Here is a 14,652-nt window from a genome sequence, read left to right on the forward strand (position 1 = left end):
GCCTCCGGGGCCCCACGGCCGGGGGCGGGGCGGGGCTGTGGGGGAGCCGTGGCGGGGGAGTGGGGGAGCCCGGAGGGGGCAGCCCTGGGGACCCACGGCCGGGGGGGGCTATGGGGGGGCCACCCTGTGGGACACACGGCCTGGGGACCCACGGGCGGGCTGGGCCAGCCCACGAGGGATCCGTGGCCAAGGGGGGGAGGGGGGGGGGCTGTGTCACCGCTGTGGCAGCAGCGCGAGGGGGCCCTGCCCTGCCCAGCCCCCCCCCATCGGCTGGGCCAACCCCCCCCCCCCCGGCCCGGCGGTACCGCGGGAAGGCCTGGGGGAAGCCGCCGCCGGGGACCCCCGGGGCGGCACCGCCGGGTCCCGGGGCGAGGGGGGTCCCCAACAGCCGCCCCCCGCGGGCAGGAAGCCGCCGTCTGCCCCTCTGGAGGCGCGGGCGGGCCCCTGCGTGCCCCGGTGTCGGCCACCGCCGCCGGGTCACCCCGAGCGGGCGCGGGGCGGTGCTGGCAGCGGCACCGGAGGCCTCGGTCTGCCGGACCGCGCTGCGCTGGGGGCCGGGCGCTGCCCGTGAGCGCGGAGGTGGGGACCCTAAGGACGGGGAGGGGACCCGGCGTGGGAGGAGCGGCTGGGGCCTGGGGACGGTTCCCCCGCACCGGGGACCTGGCGGCGCCTGGCAGCCACGGCCGGGGCTGGGAGGGCAGGGGCAGGCGGCTGCCACCGTGCCCCTCCGCCCGCTGCGGGGACAACGGGGTGGCCAGGCCGGAGCGGGGTGGCCCCGGTGAGCCCGGTGTCCCCTCCCGGCGGCAGGGCAGCAGGCAGCCGGGGCGGACTGAAAAGGCAACTTTAATTGAGGCAGGCTCAGACGTTCAAGCGCTCCGTGGACCCGGTCTCTGGGGACGGGGACGGTGGCCGTCCCCCGCCACCCGCCCAGCGCCGCGGCCGCGGTGCCGGCGGGCAGCCGGTCCATCTGTGCGCGGTAGCGGGGGCATCCCCCGGGATCCCGTTTGGGGCGCAGGGGCGATCCCACACCCCGCTCCCCGGGGACGGCCGCTCCCTTTGCCGTCCCAGCGGTGCCGGCGAGACCCTGAGAGTGACGGTGGCAATCGGCGGTGCGCGGTGGCTTCTCCTCCCTCGGGGCTGGGGTCCCGGCCCGCAGGAGACCCCGCGGCCGGGCGAGGCGATTCCCTCGTCGATGCCGTGACGCTTCCCCAGCTCGTGCTAAGCAGGACGGGGAAGGAGCGGTGGCGGCAGCCCGGCGGGGTCGTCCCACGCCCCGTCTCGGGGCCGGCAGTGGTGGTGGGGACATGGCGGTCACCTCTTCCTGCCCTGCCAGCGGCGCAGCAGCCACTGGGTGACAAAGGGCCAGGTGACGAGCAAGAGCAGGGTGCGCGGGGAGACGGTCAGGGGCCACGGGGACGCTGCCTGGCGAGGGAACAGAGAGAGGCGGTGTGGGGAGGGGGACAACGGTGTCACCGGTGTGACCAAGCGTCCCCCTCGGCCCTCCACTGAGAGGCAGGCGGTGGCAGGCCACCGTCACAGCCCCACAGTCCTTGTCACGTCTGTCATCCTGTGGGGATCTTGCATCAAAACTGTTGTCCCTGGTGCCCGGACGTGGGGACGCGTCCCCAGGGATGTCTCCTGCTCCCCAGCTGAGGGACCCTTCCCCGACCTGCCCCCCCACCCCCCATCTCCAGGCCCCGTGGGCCGTCGGGCAGCGTGGGGCGGCAGGGCCACCACGCAGCGCTGCCCCCACCTCCCGCTCACCTGCGGAGCAAGCGGCTGCCCGGGGCCGGTCCCAGCTGCGTCCTCCTGCAAGACAGGAGAGGGTTTGGGGTGCGCGCGGCGCCGGGCACCCCCCTGCCAGCCCCCGCGTCGCCATGGGTTGGAGGGAATGGGGAGAAGCGAGCCCGCTCAGGGCTCCTGCGAGGGATCCGGACGGCGCAGCTGGGCCGGGACCCCAGGGGCGATGGGAATGACGGGGGCAGCGGCTCCCTGCCTGCACCCTGGGGCAGATCAGAGCAGCACCAGCCTCTGCCCCGCCGGGATGTGTCACCGAACCCCGAGGTCTCTCCTCACCCGGGCCACCCCAGGCTGCCTGTTTGCAGGGACTGCAGCCAAGCCCTGCTGGCCTGGCCTACACCGGCACGGGCACCGCGGCCCTGCCAGCCAGCGACGGCGTGCGGCGGCTCCCCACACGGTGCGTACCTGCGCGGAGGCGAGCACCTCCAGCTCGCTCAGGCGCTCCAGCACTCGCCGCATGTCGTCCTGCAGGGCTCGGACAGTGCTGGCCACGCGGGCGTCCAGCTCCGCCGGTAGCCCCTGGGCAAGCTCGGGGGTGCTCCCGGCATCCTGCTCTCCCCTGGTGAGCCAGAGATCTGTGGGGCACAGGGACGGGCGCTGCTCAGAGGCGGCGGGGCAGGCACAGAGTGCGTGTGGCAGTGCTGCCCGTCCGGGTCGGGCAGGGCAGGCTGAGCACTGCCTCACGCTCCCCGGGGTTCCCCAGGGCTGGCACGGCCCACTCCATGCGCCGTCCCCCACCGGTAAGTGAGAGATCTCATCGGGTGCCTGCACCGCACCGCGGCCTGCCCGCACGCTGCCAGCTCTGCCCGCACTGCAGCTGCTCCAGGCAGAGCCGGGACACCTAGCCCAGCCCAGCAGCCCACATCCCCCTCCACCAGCTGGCACTGGGCCTGTCCCCGGGGACACAGGCCACCGCGTCCCCCCCAGTGCAGTGGTGGTGGCAGTGGGTGACCTCCAGCCCGCCGACACGTAGGTGCAGCGGTGCACGCGGGTCACCTCGCTTCACCCGGCGAAGGTGGGACACCAAACGCTCGGCAGGATGCCTTGTCTGCGCGGCTGCCTCCCTGCCAGGCCCTCGGGCTCAGCAAATGGCCCAAACCTGCCCGGCTGCAGCCCGGCAAACACCTGGATAATCTGCGCTGCGAGCGGGGGACAGGCAGAGGCTCACTGCCAGCCCCCGTGCGCGCCGGCACCCCGGGGACAGCCCAGCCCAGCTTTATCGGCCTCGTTACAAGTTAACTCCCAAGGTCAAGCAGCCCAGGAGGGTGTGCGGAAACATTAACGGGGGGAAGATAAGCATGAGATGGGTGGGCTGTGCCCAGGTGAGGCGATGGCACCACCCCTGCCGTCCCACGGGTGAGGGTGGCAACACCACCCCGGAGCAGAAAGCCCCCCCGGGACGTGTCTGGGGAGAGCCGCAGAGGTTGGCAGGAGGCTCCTTGTCCCCTCTGCAGCAGCACGGCTCAGGGCCTGGTTGTCCCCAAACACTGGCAGCAGCGGAAGGTGGCATTAGGCAAGTGGCACCGCAGGAGCAGGGCGGGACCCACGCCTCCGGGGACACAGGGCCCAACTTCACCCAGTCCCCCACTGGGCAGAGCTCACCCCCCCGCACCACCCACATCCAAAGGCACCGGACAAAGATGCTGGCAGCGGGGACCATGGGCAGGAGATGGGCACAGGCAGCCGGGGATCCGCGCTCTCCACCCGGCTGCTGGAGAGGAGCCAGCAGAGCATCCTCCAAATTTAGGCAATTTAGCACCGTTGCGAGAAACGGGCAACAGGGGAGATGTGTCCTAGAGGGGTAAAGACACCAAACTGCTTGGGGAACAAGGGATGAAGAGAGGGGACACTCGGGACTTCTTGTGGCTACTGAACAACCCACCCCTGGGTGCTGGAGCCAAACTCTGTTCCGTGGTGGTCGCAGCCCTCACCTCTCCGCTCAGCCCCAGCACAGCCCCCCGACGTCGGGCCCTGCTTGCTGGGAGGTGGAGAGGGAGCAGCAGGAAGGCGCGCAGGAGCCAAACGCTGCACCCACCTCTCTCGGAGCCAAGGGCTGGGAGGCCAGCGCTGCTCCTCCCCTCTAGTCTTCTGCCTTCACCCCGCTCACCCTGCCCAGCGCTGCGGGGTGTTGGCGGCTCAGGCCCGGCCTGGACGCTGTTCGGGGAGAGACCCAGCAGCTGCCCAGCCTGCACAAGGGGAGAGAAGAAGGGCCCTGAGACCCCCGCTCTCCTCCCCGGGGACTGCGGGAGTGCAGCAGGCGAGAGGTGGGCAACGCCAGGGCGGCAGTGGTGTCTCTCCCCCTGCCCCGCGGTGGCATTTTCGGTGGTGGAGGGCGCATGGGGCTGAGCGAAGCAGAATCCTACCAGCAACACCAGTCAGCACACGGTTTGGGAAGCGACAGAGCAGAACCCCAAAGAGAAGTGAGGTGCCCAGGCTCGAGATGGCAAAAGCTCCAGGGAGAAGCCAGGCAGCCGGGCGGCTTCTTCCCTCCTGCCCACTGGATCTGCCGCGCCTCACTGTAGTACCTCAAGTGCCAAGTGCTGCTGGTGGCAGCGCTGCCCCAAGCGCTGCTGGTGGCAGCGGTGGTAGCACGGGGCAGAGAACGAGTGGCAGGGGTGCAAGGAAGGTGCCTGCACCAGCCCTGCTTGGGGCTACCGGCCCCGCTCAGCCCCGGCAGCCCACCAGTGCCCCACTGGAGTTGCGCCACAGGAACGAGGGGGGCTGTGGGTGGTGCTGGGGCGCACTGAAGGGCTCCTTAGCCTCCCCTCGGTGATGGGGACCAGGCTCCAAGAGGGACACAAAGCACAGAGGGGTGCAGCGGGGTGGCCCCATAGGTTTTGGGAGTCTCACCGGGCTCCCAGGATGGTGGTGCCGAGCAGCGGTGTGGCAGTGCTGCGGTGGAGTGCAGAGCTGGGGGAGCTGACCATATGGAGAGATCTGCCTGTACGGTGCAGGCAGGGCAGGGCTGGCAGCAGGCAAAGCCTCCACCGTGGTGCAGCAGGACCCCAGCGCTTCCCAGCCCTCCGTTACCTGCTCAGGCTCCATCTGCTCCAGGGTATCGCAGTACACGTCCCCCTCGGAGTCACTGGTCACCTGGCTACCCTCAAGCACCTCGGCGGCAGGAGCCAGCCCACCTCCTGGAAGGGAAACACATGGCTTAGCCGGGGGCAGCACTGGAAGGGCAGAGAGGTGTTTCAGCCGTGTCCAGAGGGCAGCAGAAGCTCAGCGCAGCTGCAAGGCAACAGGTCCACAAGCGGGCAGGAAGGCAGCGTCCACGTACACAAGGCGAGGCAGGAGGAGAAGGAAACTGAGGCAGAGGGGGGAAGGAACTGGCTCTGATACTACTCCCCGGATCGTGGCCGTGAATCCACGGACCGAATTCCCCCTTCTCCTGCCCACGGTGTCGCAGAGCCCCGCTCGCGGGCAGGCACACCCCAACACAGTGCCATTTTAGGGTGCGTTTCTCTGCCCACGTGTGGCTCCCACCTGGGGAGAGGGCTGTCGGGTGGCCAGCCGAAACCCTGGCACGGCAGGGAGCCCCTCCAGCGGGATCCACGGCCCCGGCTGCTCTGGCAGGGAGCAGGTACCGTTCGCACAACACCAACTGCCACCAGGGTGGCAGCGTGCCCCGCCACGCAGGCAGGGACGCTGCCCAGCTCCCCACACGCTGCCAGCCCAGGCGCACTCGAGGATGGGCACGGCCTGGATGCAGGCGCTCGCTCCGTGACCATATATGCTCCTCGGGGGAGGGCTGGGACGGCGGTGGGAGGAACGCCTCCCTGGAGCACCCTACCCAACACCAGGCACAGTGAGGGGCCCCTCTGAGCCGGGAGAGCCACACGTGCCCTCGAGGGAGGCACAAGGAGCTGGGTGGGTGACTCTACGAGGGGCTGCACAAGAAAAGCCAGGACCAAGGCGTTAGCCACGGCACAGGCAGGGAGGGCTGGGGCTCAGCACTGTGGTTCCTGGTGCTGCGGAACGGGCAGACTTGGCTTGAGCTGAGGCAGAACATCCCCTCCTGGAACATGGACCTTCCAGGGCGACGTTTTCCCAGTCCACGGGGAAACACCCTCGCCTTCTCAGTGCGGTTTAGCAGAATCAGGCCCCTTTGCACAGGTAAGAGCAATGCAGTGTCAAATCAAAGCGCCCAGGGTTACCCCGACGTCGAGAACGGCGCCAAGAGCTGGATCCATGAAAAGCTCCAGATTGCTGTGACTCAGGCAACGCCTGAAACACTGGCAGGGCCGGACCAGAGGTGCTGGAAGCCAACAGCTCTGTGGGCGGATGGAGCCCCAGCCCCATCACCGGTGACTCCTCTGCGGGGTCTCTGCTGGGTGCTGGCCACATCAGGGAGACCAACCTGGCACGTGCTGCCTGTTCCGCTGCTCCCCGGGCAGGGCGTCTTCAGGGTGCTCTGGAGCCAGGCTGCGCACTGGGTCGTCCTGGCTGGGGTTGGCCGTCCGCTGCTGACTGCCTGCAGGGAGGGGAAGAGGCAGAGGAGAATTAAAGCGTTGCAGGTGCAGGCTCTCTGCAGGCTGGGCTCAGCACTGCTTCCCTGCCAGCACGGCTGGGGACACGTGGACGTGTGGCCACCCTCCTGCCAGGCAGGCCGGCAGTCTCTGGACACACGCAGCGGCTGGCAGAGACAGAGAGGGGCCGGCTCCGTTTGCCGATGGCGCAGGAATCAACTGGTCAGCAGGGTCTACCCAGTGCAGACCGTCTCGCTCACCCAGGGGTGGCAGGGGAGTCCCTGTCCCCGAGCCCCTGCAGCAGCAGGCAGAGGGATCAGCACTGGCCAGCAGCTGGGTAAACACTGACGGGTGACGGCCACCCGTCCTCGTCCCCTGGCAGGGCACATGGCACACCCGTGGTAACGAACAGAGCCTAATGCAAGGAGAGGGCCTTGTCTAGGCAGCGTACGCCACCATCGCCTGCGAGAGGGCTTTCAGCAGGCAGCAGCACGCCAGAGAGGGCCTGGGGCAGCTGCGTCCCCGGGCATCCAGCCCTCCCCACCGCCCCGCGGAGCCCACGGGGTTAAGCCCAGACTCACAGTATTTCCAGTGGCCCTCAGGACTTTGCTCCCTGCTCCTGGCCCGGCAGGGATGTGGCAATGCTGCCCTACCTGCGCCTTGCCCACGCATCTCTGCCATTCCCAACCTGCCTTCGCCATCACAGCAGGCCCAGGCTGTGGGACCCCCTGGAGCCCAGCCCAGGTGACTGAATCCCCTGAGGGGGACAAGGGCAGCCCTCACCCTGCACAGGAGTTAGGGCCAGGGGATCGTCACCGTCCCCAAATCCCTCCTCAGCATGTGTGCTGTGATCCCTGCGCCTGCCCCATGGGGTGGGTGGGCGCAGGTAGGGTCCTGTCCCCTTGCACATCACCACCTGGCTCCAACACCGGCCCCCTGCGCCTGCGGGGCTGGCAGAGCGGCATTGGGCCTGTGCATTAAGGGCTTAATCATTGGTTCCCAGTTGCTTCAGCATCTTGGCCCACGTGTACAAGATGCTGGTGAAAGCTCTGCTGACTGGCAACTCACCGGAACCTTGAACCATTCACGATTTGGGTTCCAAGTGCCACTTCACGGTGTCTTGACTTTGTAAATAAACAAAACCAAACCTGCCCGGACTCCCACTGTGCAGCACCTCTGTCCCCCAAAAGCTCCACAGCTGCCGAGGGCCCCGCACCCGCCACGCTCCGCTCTCACCTGCCGCAGTGTCTAAAATCACCTTTCTCTTCTGTATTATCAGTAACAAAAGCTGAAAATGCACAAAATCTGAAGGCAGGCTTGAGAACCTTTAACACAAATGACTCAACAGCTTAAGAAGTTCAGCAGTTTAAACCACTGTTTCAGGCACCTCGGGCTCATTCGCTCTGCAGATGCTACCAGGTTTAGATTTAAGTGACAGTATCATTTATAAGTGACACTAGCACAGGATAACACTCCCAAGCGGGTAAAATTAGAGAAAATTTTACCAGAGAAAAATTAAGTCTATTTGTCTTTTAAAGGGATTCAGCATCAAAATGGAGAACAAAAGCGCCTGGGTACCACAGGAAGGAGCAGCCATCCTGAGACCAAGCCTTACAGGCAACGTGTTTTCAGCATCCTTGTTGGAAGCAGGGGGTGACAGTAGCTGTCAGACGCAGGACAGATGCCTGGGGACAGGCGGGGAGCGAGTCTATTTGTCAGTGCTCTTCCAACATTAGCAAAGCACTGACAGTTTACACACCCGCTGCGAATATACCCCGAAAGCTCACGTGCTGCTGAGCTCATCTACTGGAAATGTGGCACAGCCAAACCCCCAGGCGTGCAGCCGGCAGGTTCACTCCGCAGTAGGTGACACCTTTCTCAACCACCACGTCCAGCCCCTCACACACTCGGACGCTTCTCACAAGTCAGATACACCGAGGACTGCCCTGCTCCAGGGGTGGGACAGGTCCCCAGCCACCTCCCAGCATGAGGTGGCATCCACAGGCATGGAAAGGGCTGGGAAGGACTCTTCTCTAGCACAAGGCAGTCCCAGTAATCCCATTTCTCAACCCCAGCTTCTCCACATCCACTCTGCTGCAAAAACTGGCCGGCCTATCCAGATGTTTACATCAGATGACCTGCACTCCCTGTACACAGCCCGCCCTGCTCAGAGGTGGGCCAACGCCAAGAGAAAGCACAGCCTCCCTGCTGCAACACTCCATGGGAGCTGATCCCCTGCGCTACCGTGTACAGGGATTTGGGCCAAGGGGCATTTGGAAGACAAATCTCAAGTTCTCTCCTCAAAGTTTTGCTGAGAGAAAGCCCAGACTGTACAGCCACCTGCGTCACTTGAAGAGTCACTTGTTTGGTGGTGCCAAACAAGCACCTCATCAGCAGCTGCGCCATGGCAGGGGAGTCAGATGGGACATGGTGCGTCCATCCTGTCCTCCTCTCAGGGAACAGCAGAAGGATGTGCCCTGGGGAAGAGCAGAGCCCAGAGGCGATGTCCGCACCGGTGCAGAAGCAAGCAGGAAACAGCAGGAGTGCTGTGCCAGGAGAGAAGAGCACGGCACAGAGGTGAGGGATGTGCTGGGCACAAGCAGAGTGCAGAGGCTCCCACTCACCCCCTTTCCTCTTGAAGAAGGACTCGGGGGGCCGGGGCATGTCATGGATCACCTCGTAGAGCGGCTCGAAGTACCCGAACATCTCCTCCGTCGTCTCATCCATGGGCACCGTGTCAATGATCTGGGGAGGGACGCAGCTCACGACGGGCACCACCGAGCACCCCACCCGCTCTCCCCCTCCCCGTTACCTTTTGGGCCACCTTCTTCATCTCGGCCACATAAGCCGCCATCGCCTCCTCCTTGGACATCCTCCCCAGGCTGTGCCAGGCATCCCTGTGGGCAACAGCGGCTGTGAGGCGGGGAGGAGGGGGGTAATTCGGACCAGAAGTGGGCCACCTCCCCATCCTCCCCGGGGGCCTTACCACTTGTACCGGCCGATGGGGTCCCAGAAGCCGGGCCTTGGGCCTTGGCAGCACCCCGCCGTCGCCTGCTTGTAGTAGCTGTAGAAACGCAGCATCTCCTCATAGGAGGGCCGGTACGAACCTGCGACGCGACACGGCCTCAGCGGAGCCGGGAGCGGGGCCGGGGCGCTGCGGCCGCGGCCGCCGCCGCGGCCGCGGCGCCCCGGCCCCGTTCCCGGCCCCTACTCACCGCTCCGGGGCAGCCCTTGGATAACCTGAACGGCGGCGCGGAACTGCGCCCCGCAACCCGCCTCCTCCATGGCGCCGGCGCCGGCACCTGCCCCGACACCGACACCGGCCCCGGTGCGTGTCTCTCTCCGTGAGGGGAGAGCGCAGGGACCAATCAGCGCCCGCCTTCCCTCCCCCCCGCCGCACCGCGCCCAATCAGCGCGTCGCTTCCGAAACTGGCGGCCCTGCCCCTTTCCCGCCCCTTCGCTCCCGGGGCGCCGCAGCCAATGGAGAGGCGCGGCGCGCGCGCCCCCTGCGGGATGGATGGAGCGCGCGCCGCAGCTCAGGCGCGCGCGGCTCGGTCCCACCGCGGCGCCCCCTTGCGGGCTGCGGGAGGGACTGCAGCGGGACGGGGAGCCCGGGCACCGGGAGAGTGCACCGGGAGAGTGAGCGTGCACCGGGACATTGCACCGGGAGAGTGAGCCTGTGCACCGGGACATTGCACCGGGACAGTGCACCGGGAGAGTGAGCCTGTGCACCGGGACAGTGAGCCTGTGCACCGGGACATTGCACCGGGACAGTGCACCGGGAGAGTGAGCCTGTGCACCGGGACATTGCACCGGGACAGTGCACCGGGAGAGTGAGCCTGTGCACCGGGACAGTGCACCGGGACAGTGCACCGGGACAGTGAGCCTGTGCACCGGGAGAGTGAGTGTGCACCGGGACATTGCACCGGGACAGTGCACCGGGAGAGTGAGCCTGTGCACCGGGACATTGCACTGGGACAGTGCACCGGGAGAGTGAGCCTGTGCACCGGGACAGTGCACCGGGACAGTGAGCCTGTGCACCGGGACATTGCACCGGGACAGTGCACCGGGAGAGTGAGCCTGTGCACCGGGAGAGTGCATCGGGACAGTGCACCGGGAGAGTGAGCCTGTGCACCGGGACATTGCACCGGGACAGTGCACCGGGAGAGTGAGCCTGTGCACCGGGACATTGCACCGGGACAGTGCACCGGGAGAGTGAGCCTGTGCACTGGGACAGTGAGCCTGTGCACCGGGACATTGCACCGGCACATTGCACCGGGACAGTGCACCGGGAGAGTGAGCCTGTGCACCGGGAGAGTGAGTGTGCACCGGGACATTGCACCGGGACAGTGCACCGGGAGAGTGAGCCTGTGCACCGGGACATTGCACCGGGACAGTGCACCGGGAGAGTGAGCCTGTGCACCGGGACATTGCACCGGCACATTGCACCGGGACAGTGCACCGGGAGAGTGAGCCTGTGCACCGGGACATTGCACCGGGACAGTGCACCGGGAGAGTGAGCCTGTGCACCGGGACATTGCACCGGGACAGTGCACCGGGAGAGTGAGCCTGTGCACCGGGACAGTGAGCCTGTGCACCGGGACATTGCACCAGGACAGTGCACCGGGAGAGTGAGCCTGTGCACCGGGACATTGCACCGGGACAGTGCACCGGGAGAGTGAGCCTGTGCACCGGGAGAGTGAGCCTGTGCACCGGGACATTGCACCGGGACAGTGCACCGGGAGAGTGAGCCTGTGCACCGGGACATTGCACCGGGACAGTGCACCGGGAGAGTGAGCCTGTGTACCGGGAGAGTGCACCGGGAGAGTGAGTGTGCACCGGGACATTGCACCGGGACAGTGCACCGGGACAGTGAGCCTGTGCACCGGAAGAGTGCACCGGGAGAGTGAGCCTGTGCACCGGGACAGTGCACCGGGAGAGTGAGCCTGTGCACTGGGACAGTGAGCCTGTGCACCGGGACATTGCACCGGCACATTGCACCGGGACAGTGCACCGGGAGAGTGAGCCTGTGCACCGGGAGAGTGAGCCTGTGCACCGGGACATTGCACCGGGACAGTGCACCGGGAGAGTGAGCCTGTGCACCGGGAGAGTGAGCCTGTGCACCGGGACATTGCACCGGGACAGTGCACCGGGAGAGTGAGCCTGTGCACCGGGAGAGTGCATCGGGACAGTGCACCGGGACAGTGAGCCTGTGCACCGGGACAGTGCACCGGGACAGTGCACCAGGAAAGTGCGCCGGGATGGTGAGCCTATGCACCGGGACAGTGCACCGGGAGAGTGCTCTGGGGCAATGCATCGGGGCAGCACACTGGGACATTGCAACAGGACAGTGCACCGGAGCACTGGGACTGCACCGGGACAGTGCAACGCAACAGTGATCCAGTGCACCGGGACAGTGAACCTGTGCACCGGGACAACGCTCTGGGGCAATGCACCGGGATGGCGCACTGTGGCATTGCACCACAGCACAGGGCAATACACAGGGACAGTGCGCTAGCACAGCGCACGGGGACATTGCACAGGGCCACCTGGCTGAGCACCAGGACAACGCAGCCAGGCCCTGAGCCGCGGGAGCGATGCCGTGGGGTGATGCAGTGGGGCAGCAGGGCTGTGCCCTGGGGCAACGGGGCAGGGCAATGCTCTGCGGCACTGGGACAATATTCCGGGATACTGAGGCCACGCATGGGGACAGCGTGCGCTGTGACATCAGGACAATGCACTAGGACAATGCACCAGGCATGGGGACAATGCTCTGGAGCCACGTACTGAGGGCCCCAGGGGAATGCACTGTGAGAGTGGGACATTGCACTGGAGCAATGCACCAGGGCACTGGGACGCTGCACTGGGACAATGCACTGGGGAACTGGGATATTGCACTGGGACAATGCACTGGAGCACTGGGACACTGCACTCGGACAATGTCACTGGGCACAGCCCCGTTGCATGGGGCAGGGGACAGCTGGGCCTAGCAGAGCAATTGATTACTGTAATTATTATCAAACTTTATTAATTCTAGTGGTAAGGAAGGGACAGAATTTGGGGTCCCCAAGCCCCCGAGATGAAGTTCCTTCACCCTCTGCTCCGAGGGCTTTCCTTGAAGGCAGGGTGCTGTGGGAACATGGGTGACGTGGGGACATGGGTGGCCCGGAGATACAAGGTGCCCTGGGGGTGTGGGATGTTGTGCGGTTCCCTGGGGACCGTCTGGATCTGGCCCTTGCCCTAGGCTGGCTGCTGGGAGGGGGATGCAAAGCAGCTTTCAGCAGCCCCGTGCCATGCTTCATGTCATCCCCACACTCCGGTTTTCCTACATTGGCTGGAATTTCCCTTAATCCAACCTTGAAATCCCAAATCCAAGTGGGGGGACCCCCGCACTCCCCCTTATCCTCATCCCACATCCCCTGGGGAAACATTTCTTCTCAAAATTCAAGATCCAGCAGAAAAAAGCAGCAAAGCTTTTTAAACCGCCTGCCATTTCCAAGCTCTGACTCAGGATTTCTGCTCCGGGACGGCACTTCGGGGCCTCGCTGGCTCTGACTCACTGCAAAAACCAACCCCGAATCCCGAGCGGTGATTCACGGGGACACGTGCTGTGCTATAAGCGGCCGGGAATGCGAGTTGCTGCTTTCCATGGGGCTCCTTCCAAATCACTCACGGGCGGTAGAAAATAGCAACGCCGCGGGAGAGGGGGAATCGCAACCGGGATTTATTTTTGCTGTGGATTTTGCAGCGAGAGGTGTTTATCCCGGTCGTTTCACCGGGTCGATGCATCCGTTGCTGAATTCCTGGCAATGCAATTCCCACGGGAGGAAGAGGATTCAGAGCAGAGGCCAGTTATGGGGTTGCAAGCGCATTTTTGGGGTGGCTGCGGCTGCTTTCCCTAAGGGTTTTCAGCAAAGCAAGATACATTTTGCATAAATAAATTCAAAGTATTTTGCAGCTCCTGGGGCGGTCAAAGCCTCGACCCAAACAGGAGGGGGCATTGCCCCGGGCTGGGCTGTCCCTGTGAAAAGTCCCTGCGTCCCCATGTCCTCAAAGGATTCAGGGATGGCTGAACCCCTCCCAACACAGCCAAGGGGCTGCCCAGATGGGGACCCAGCTGTCCAGATGTTGCACGTGTCGCCCAGGTCTTGAACTGCAGTGTCTAGATGTTGCCCAGGGTGCCCAGATGTTGCTCCAGAATACTCGGATATCACCCAGGATGCCCAGATGGTGCCCTGGGTGCCCAGATGTTGCCACAGAGTGCCCAGAAGTTGTCCCAGCATACTCAGCTACCAGCCAGGGTGCCCAGATGTTGCCCCACGTGTCCAGATGTTGCTCCTAGATACTCAGATATCACCCACGGTGCCCAGAAGTTGCTCCAGGATGCCCAGATGTTGCCCTAGGTGTCCAGATGTTGCCCCAGGATACTCAGGTATCACCCAGGATGTTCGGGTATCAGCCAGGGTGCCCAGATGTTGCTCCCAGCTGCCCTGCTGTCACCCCCAGGTGCTCCACCATCCCACACTGGGTCTCACAGTCGCTGGCAGTGCCACCGCTGCCCCAGCCCTGGGGGAAGTCACTGCCTGCGGTTGCAGTTTCCTCGCCCTGTGCTGCAGCTCCTGGTCCCCACGGCCTGGCCAGGCCTAGAGTGGCCTCTGTGTCCGCCCAGGCACTGTGGATTTTTGCAAGAAGCCGTGTTGGGCAGTCAAAAATAAGCCATTGTTGCAAGGACACGGCCCTGTGCCCAGCTACAGGCTTGAAATCAAAGCCTGGCTCTGCCTCTGCTCTGTCACTCTTCGCCCTGGCCAGGCTGTGGGGAGCGGGGACCCTGGGGTGGGGACAGGGGGTCTTGCCCCACAGCCATGCATCCGTCCCCTCCCCACCTGCCCTCAGCAAGCGGTGGCTGTGGGAAAGGTGGGGATGTGTAAAATTGCAGGGATGTGGGGTAAATTAATGCACATGCTCGCACGGGCATGGGCACGTGCACAGGTACAGCTGTGCAGGCGTGTGTATGGCTGCACCGATGTGTGTGCATGCAGCTGTGTGTGCATGCACATGTGTGTACATAGCTGTGCACACGCATACACAGTCGTGTGTCTACACACTCATAAATGCACACATACATGTGTACATGGCTGCATACACATATGCACACAAGCACGTGTGCCTGCACACACGTGGATGCACACATATGCGTGTACGTGGCTGCACACACGTGCACACATGCATGTGTGCGTGCATGCACACACCTGCATGTGCATACATGGTTACACACACATGCGCGCATGCACGTGTACCTGCACACACACACGCATATACATTCATGTGACTGCACGCACACGTGCACACATGCATGTGTGCCTGCGCACACAGAGACATATGC

The 14,652-nt window shown here is 64.9% G+C and overlaps 1 protein-coding gene across 4 annotated transcripts; it reads right to left on the reverse strand.

Moving 5' to 3' along the window:
- Positions 1-827: 827 nt before the first annotated feature.
- ACBD4 (acyl-CoA binding domain containing 4) lies at positions 828-9,632 on the reverse strand. 4 transcript variants are annotated; one of them, XM_072885959.1, is made up of 10 exons: positions 9,485-9,632; positions 9,256-9,376; positions 9,082-9,166; positions 8,894-9,014; positions 6,161-6,274; positions 4,831-4,937; positions 3,836-3,986; positions 2,206-2,375; positions 1,765-1,809; positions 828-1,422 (listed from the first exon to the last, which is right to left on the reverse strand). In XM_072885959.1, exons 1-10 carry the CDS (start codon positions 9,552-9,554, stop codon positions 1,312-1,314), a joined length of 1,095 nt encoding a protein of 364 aa, XP_072742060.1. In that variant the 5' UTR covers positions 9,555-9,632; the 3' UTR covers positions 828-1,311. The 4 variants fall into 4 exon arrangements, 3 of the variants coding, with proteins under 3 accessions (XP_072742060.1, XP_072742061.1, XP_072742062.1); XR_012046093.1 differs by having other exon boundaries at positions 1,332-1,422; positions 3,732-3,986; XM_072885960.1 differs by lacking the exon at positions 1,765-1,809.
- Positions 9,633-14,652: the final 5,020 nt, after the last annotated feature.

The sequence above is a fragment of the Ciconia boyciana genome, chromosome 22 (assembly GCF_034638445.1).
Source record: "Ciconia boyciana chromosome 22, ASM3463844v1, whole genome shotgun sequence".
Classification (NCBI taxonomy): domain Eukaryota; kingdom Metazoa; phylum Chordata; class Aves; order Ciconiiformes; family Ciconiidae; genus Ciconia; species Ciconia boyciana.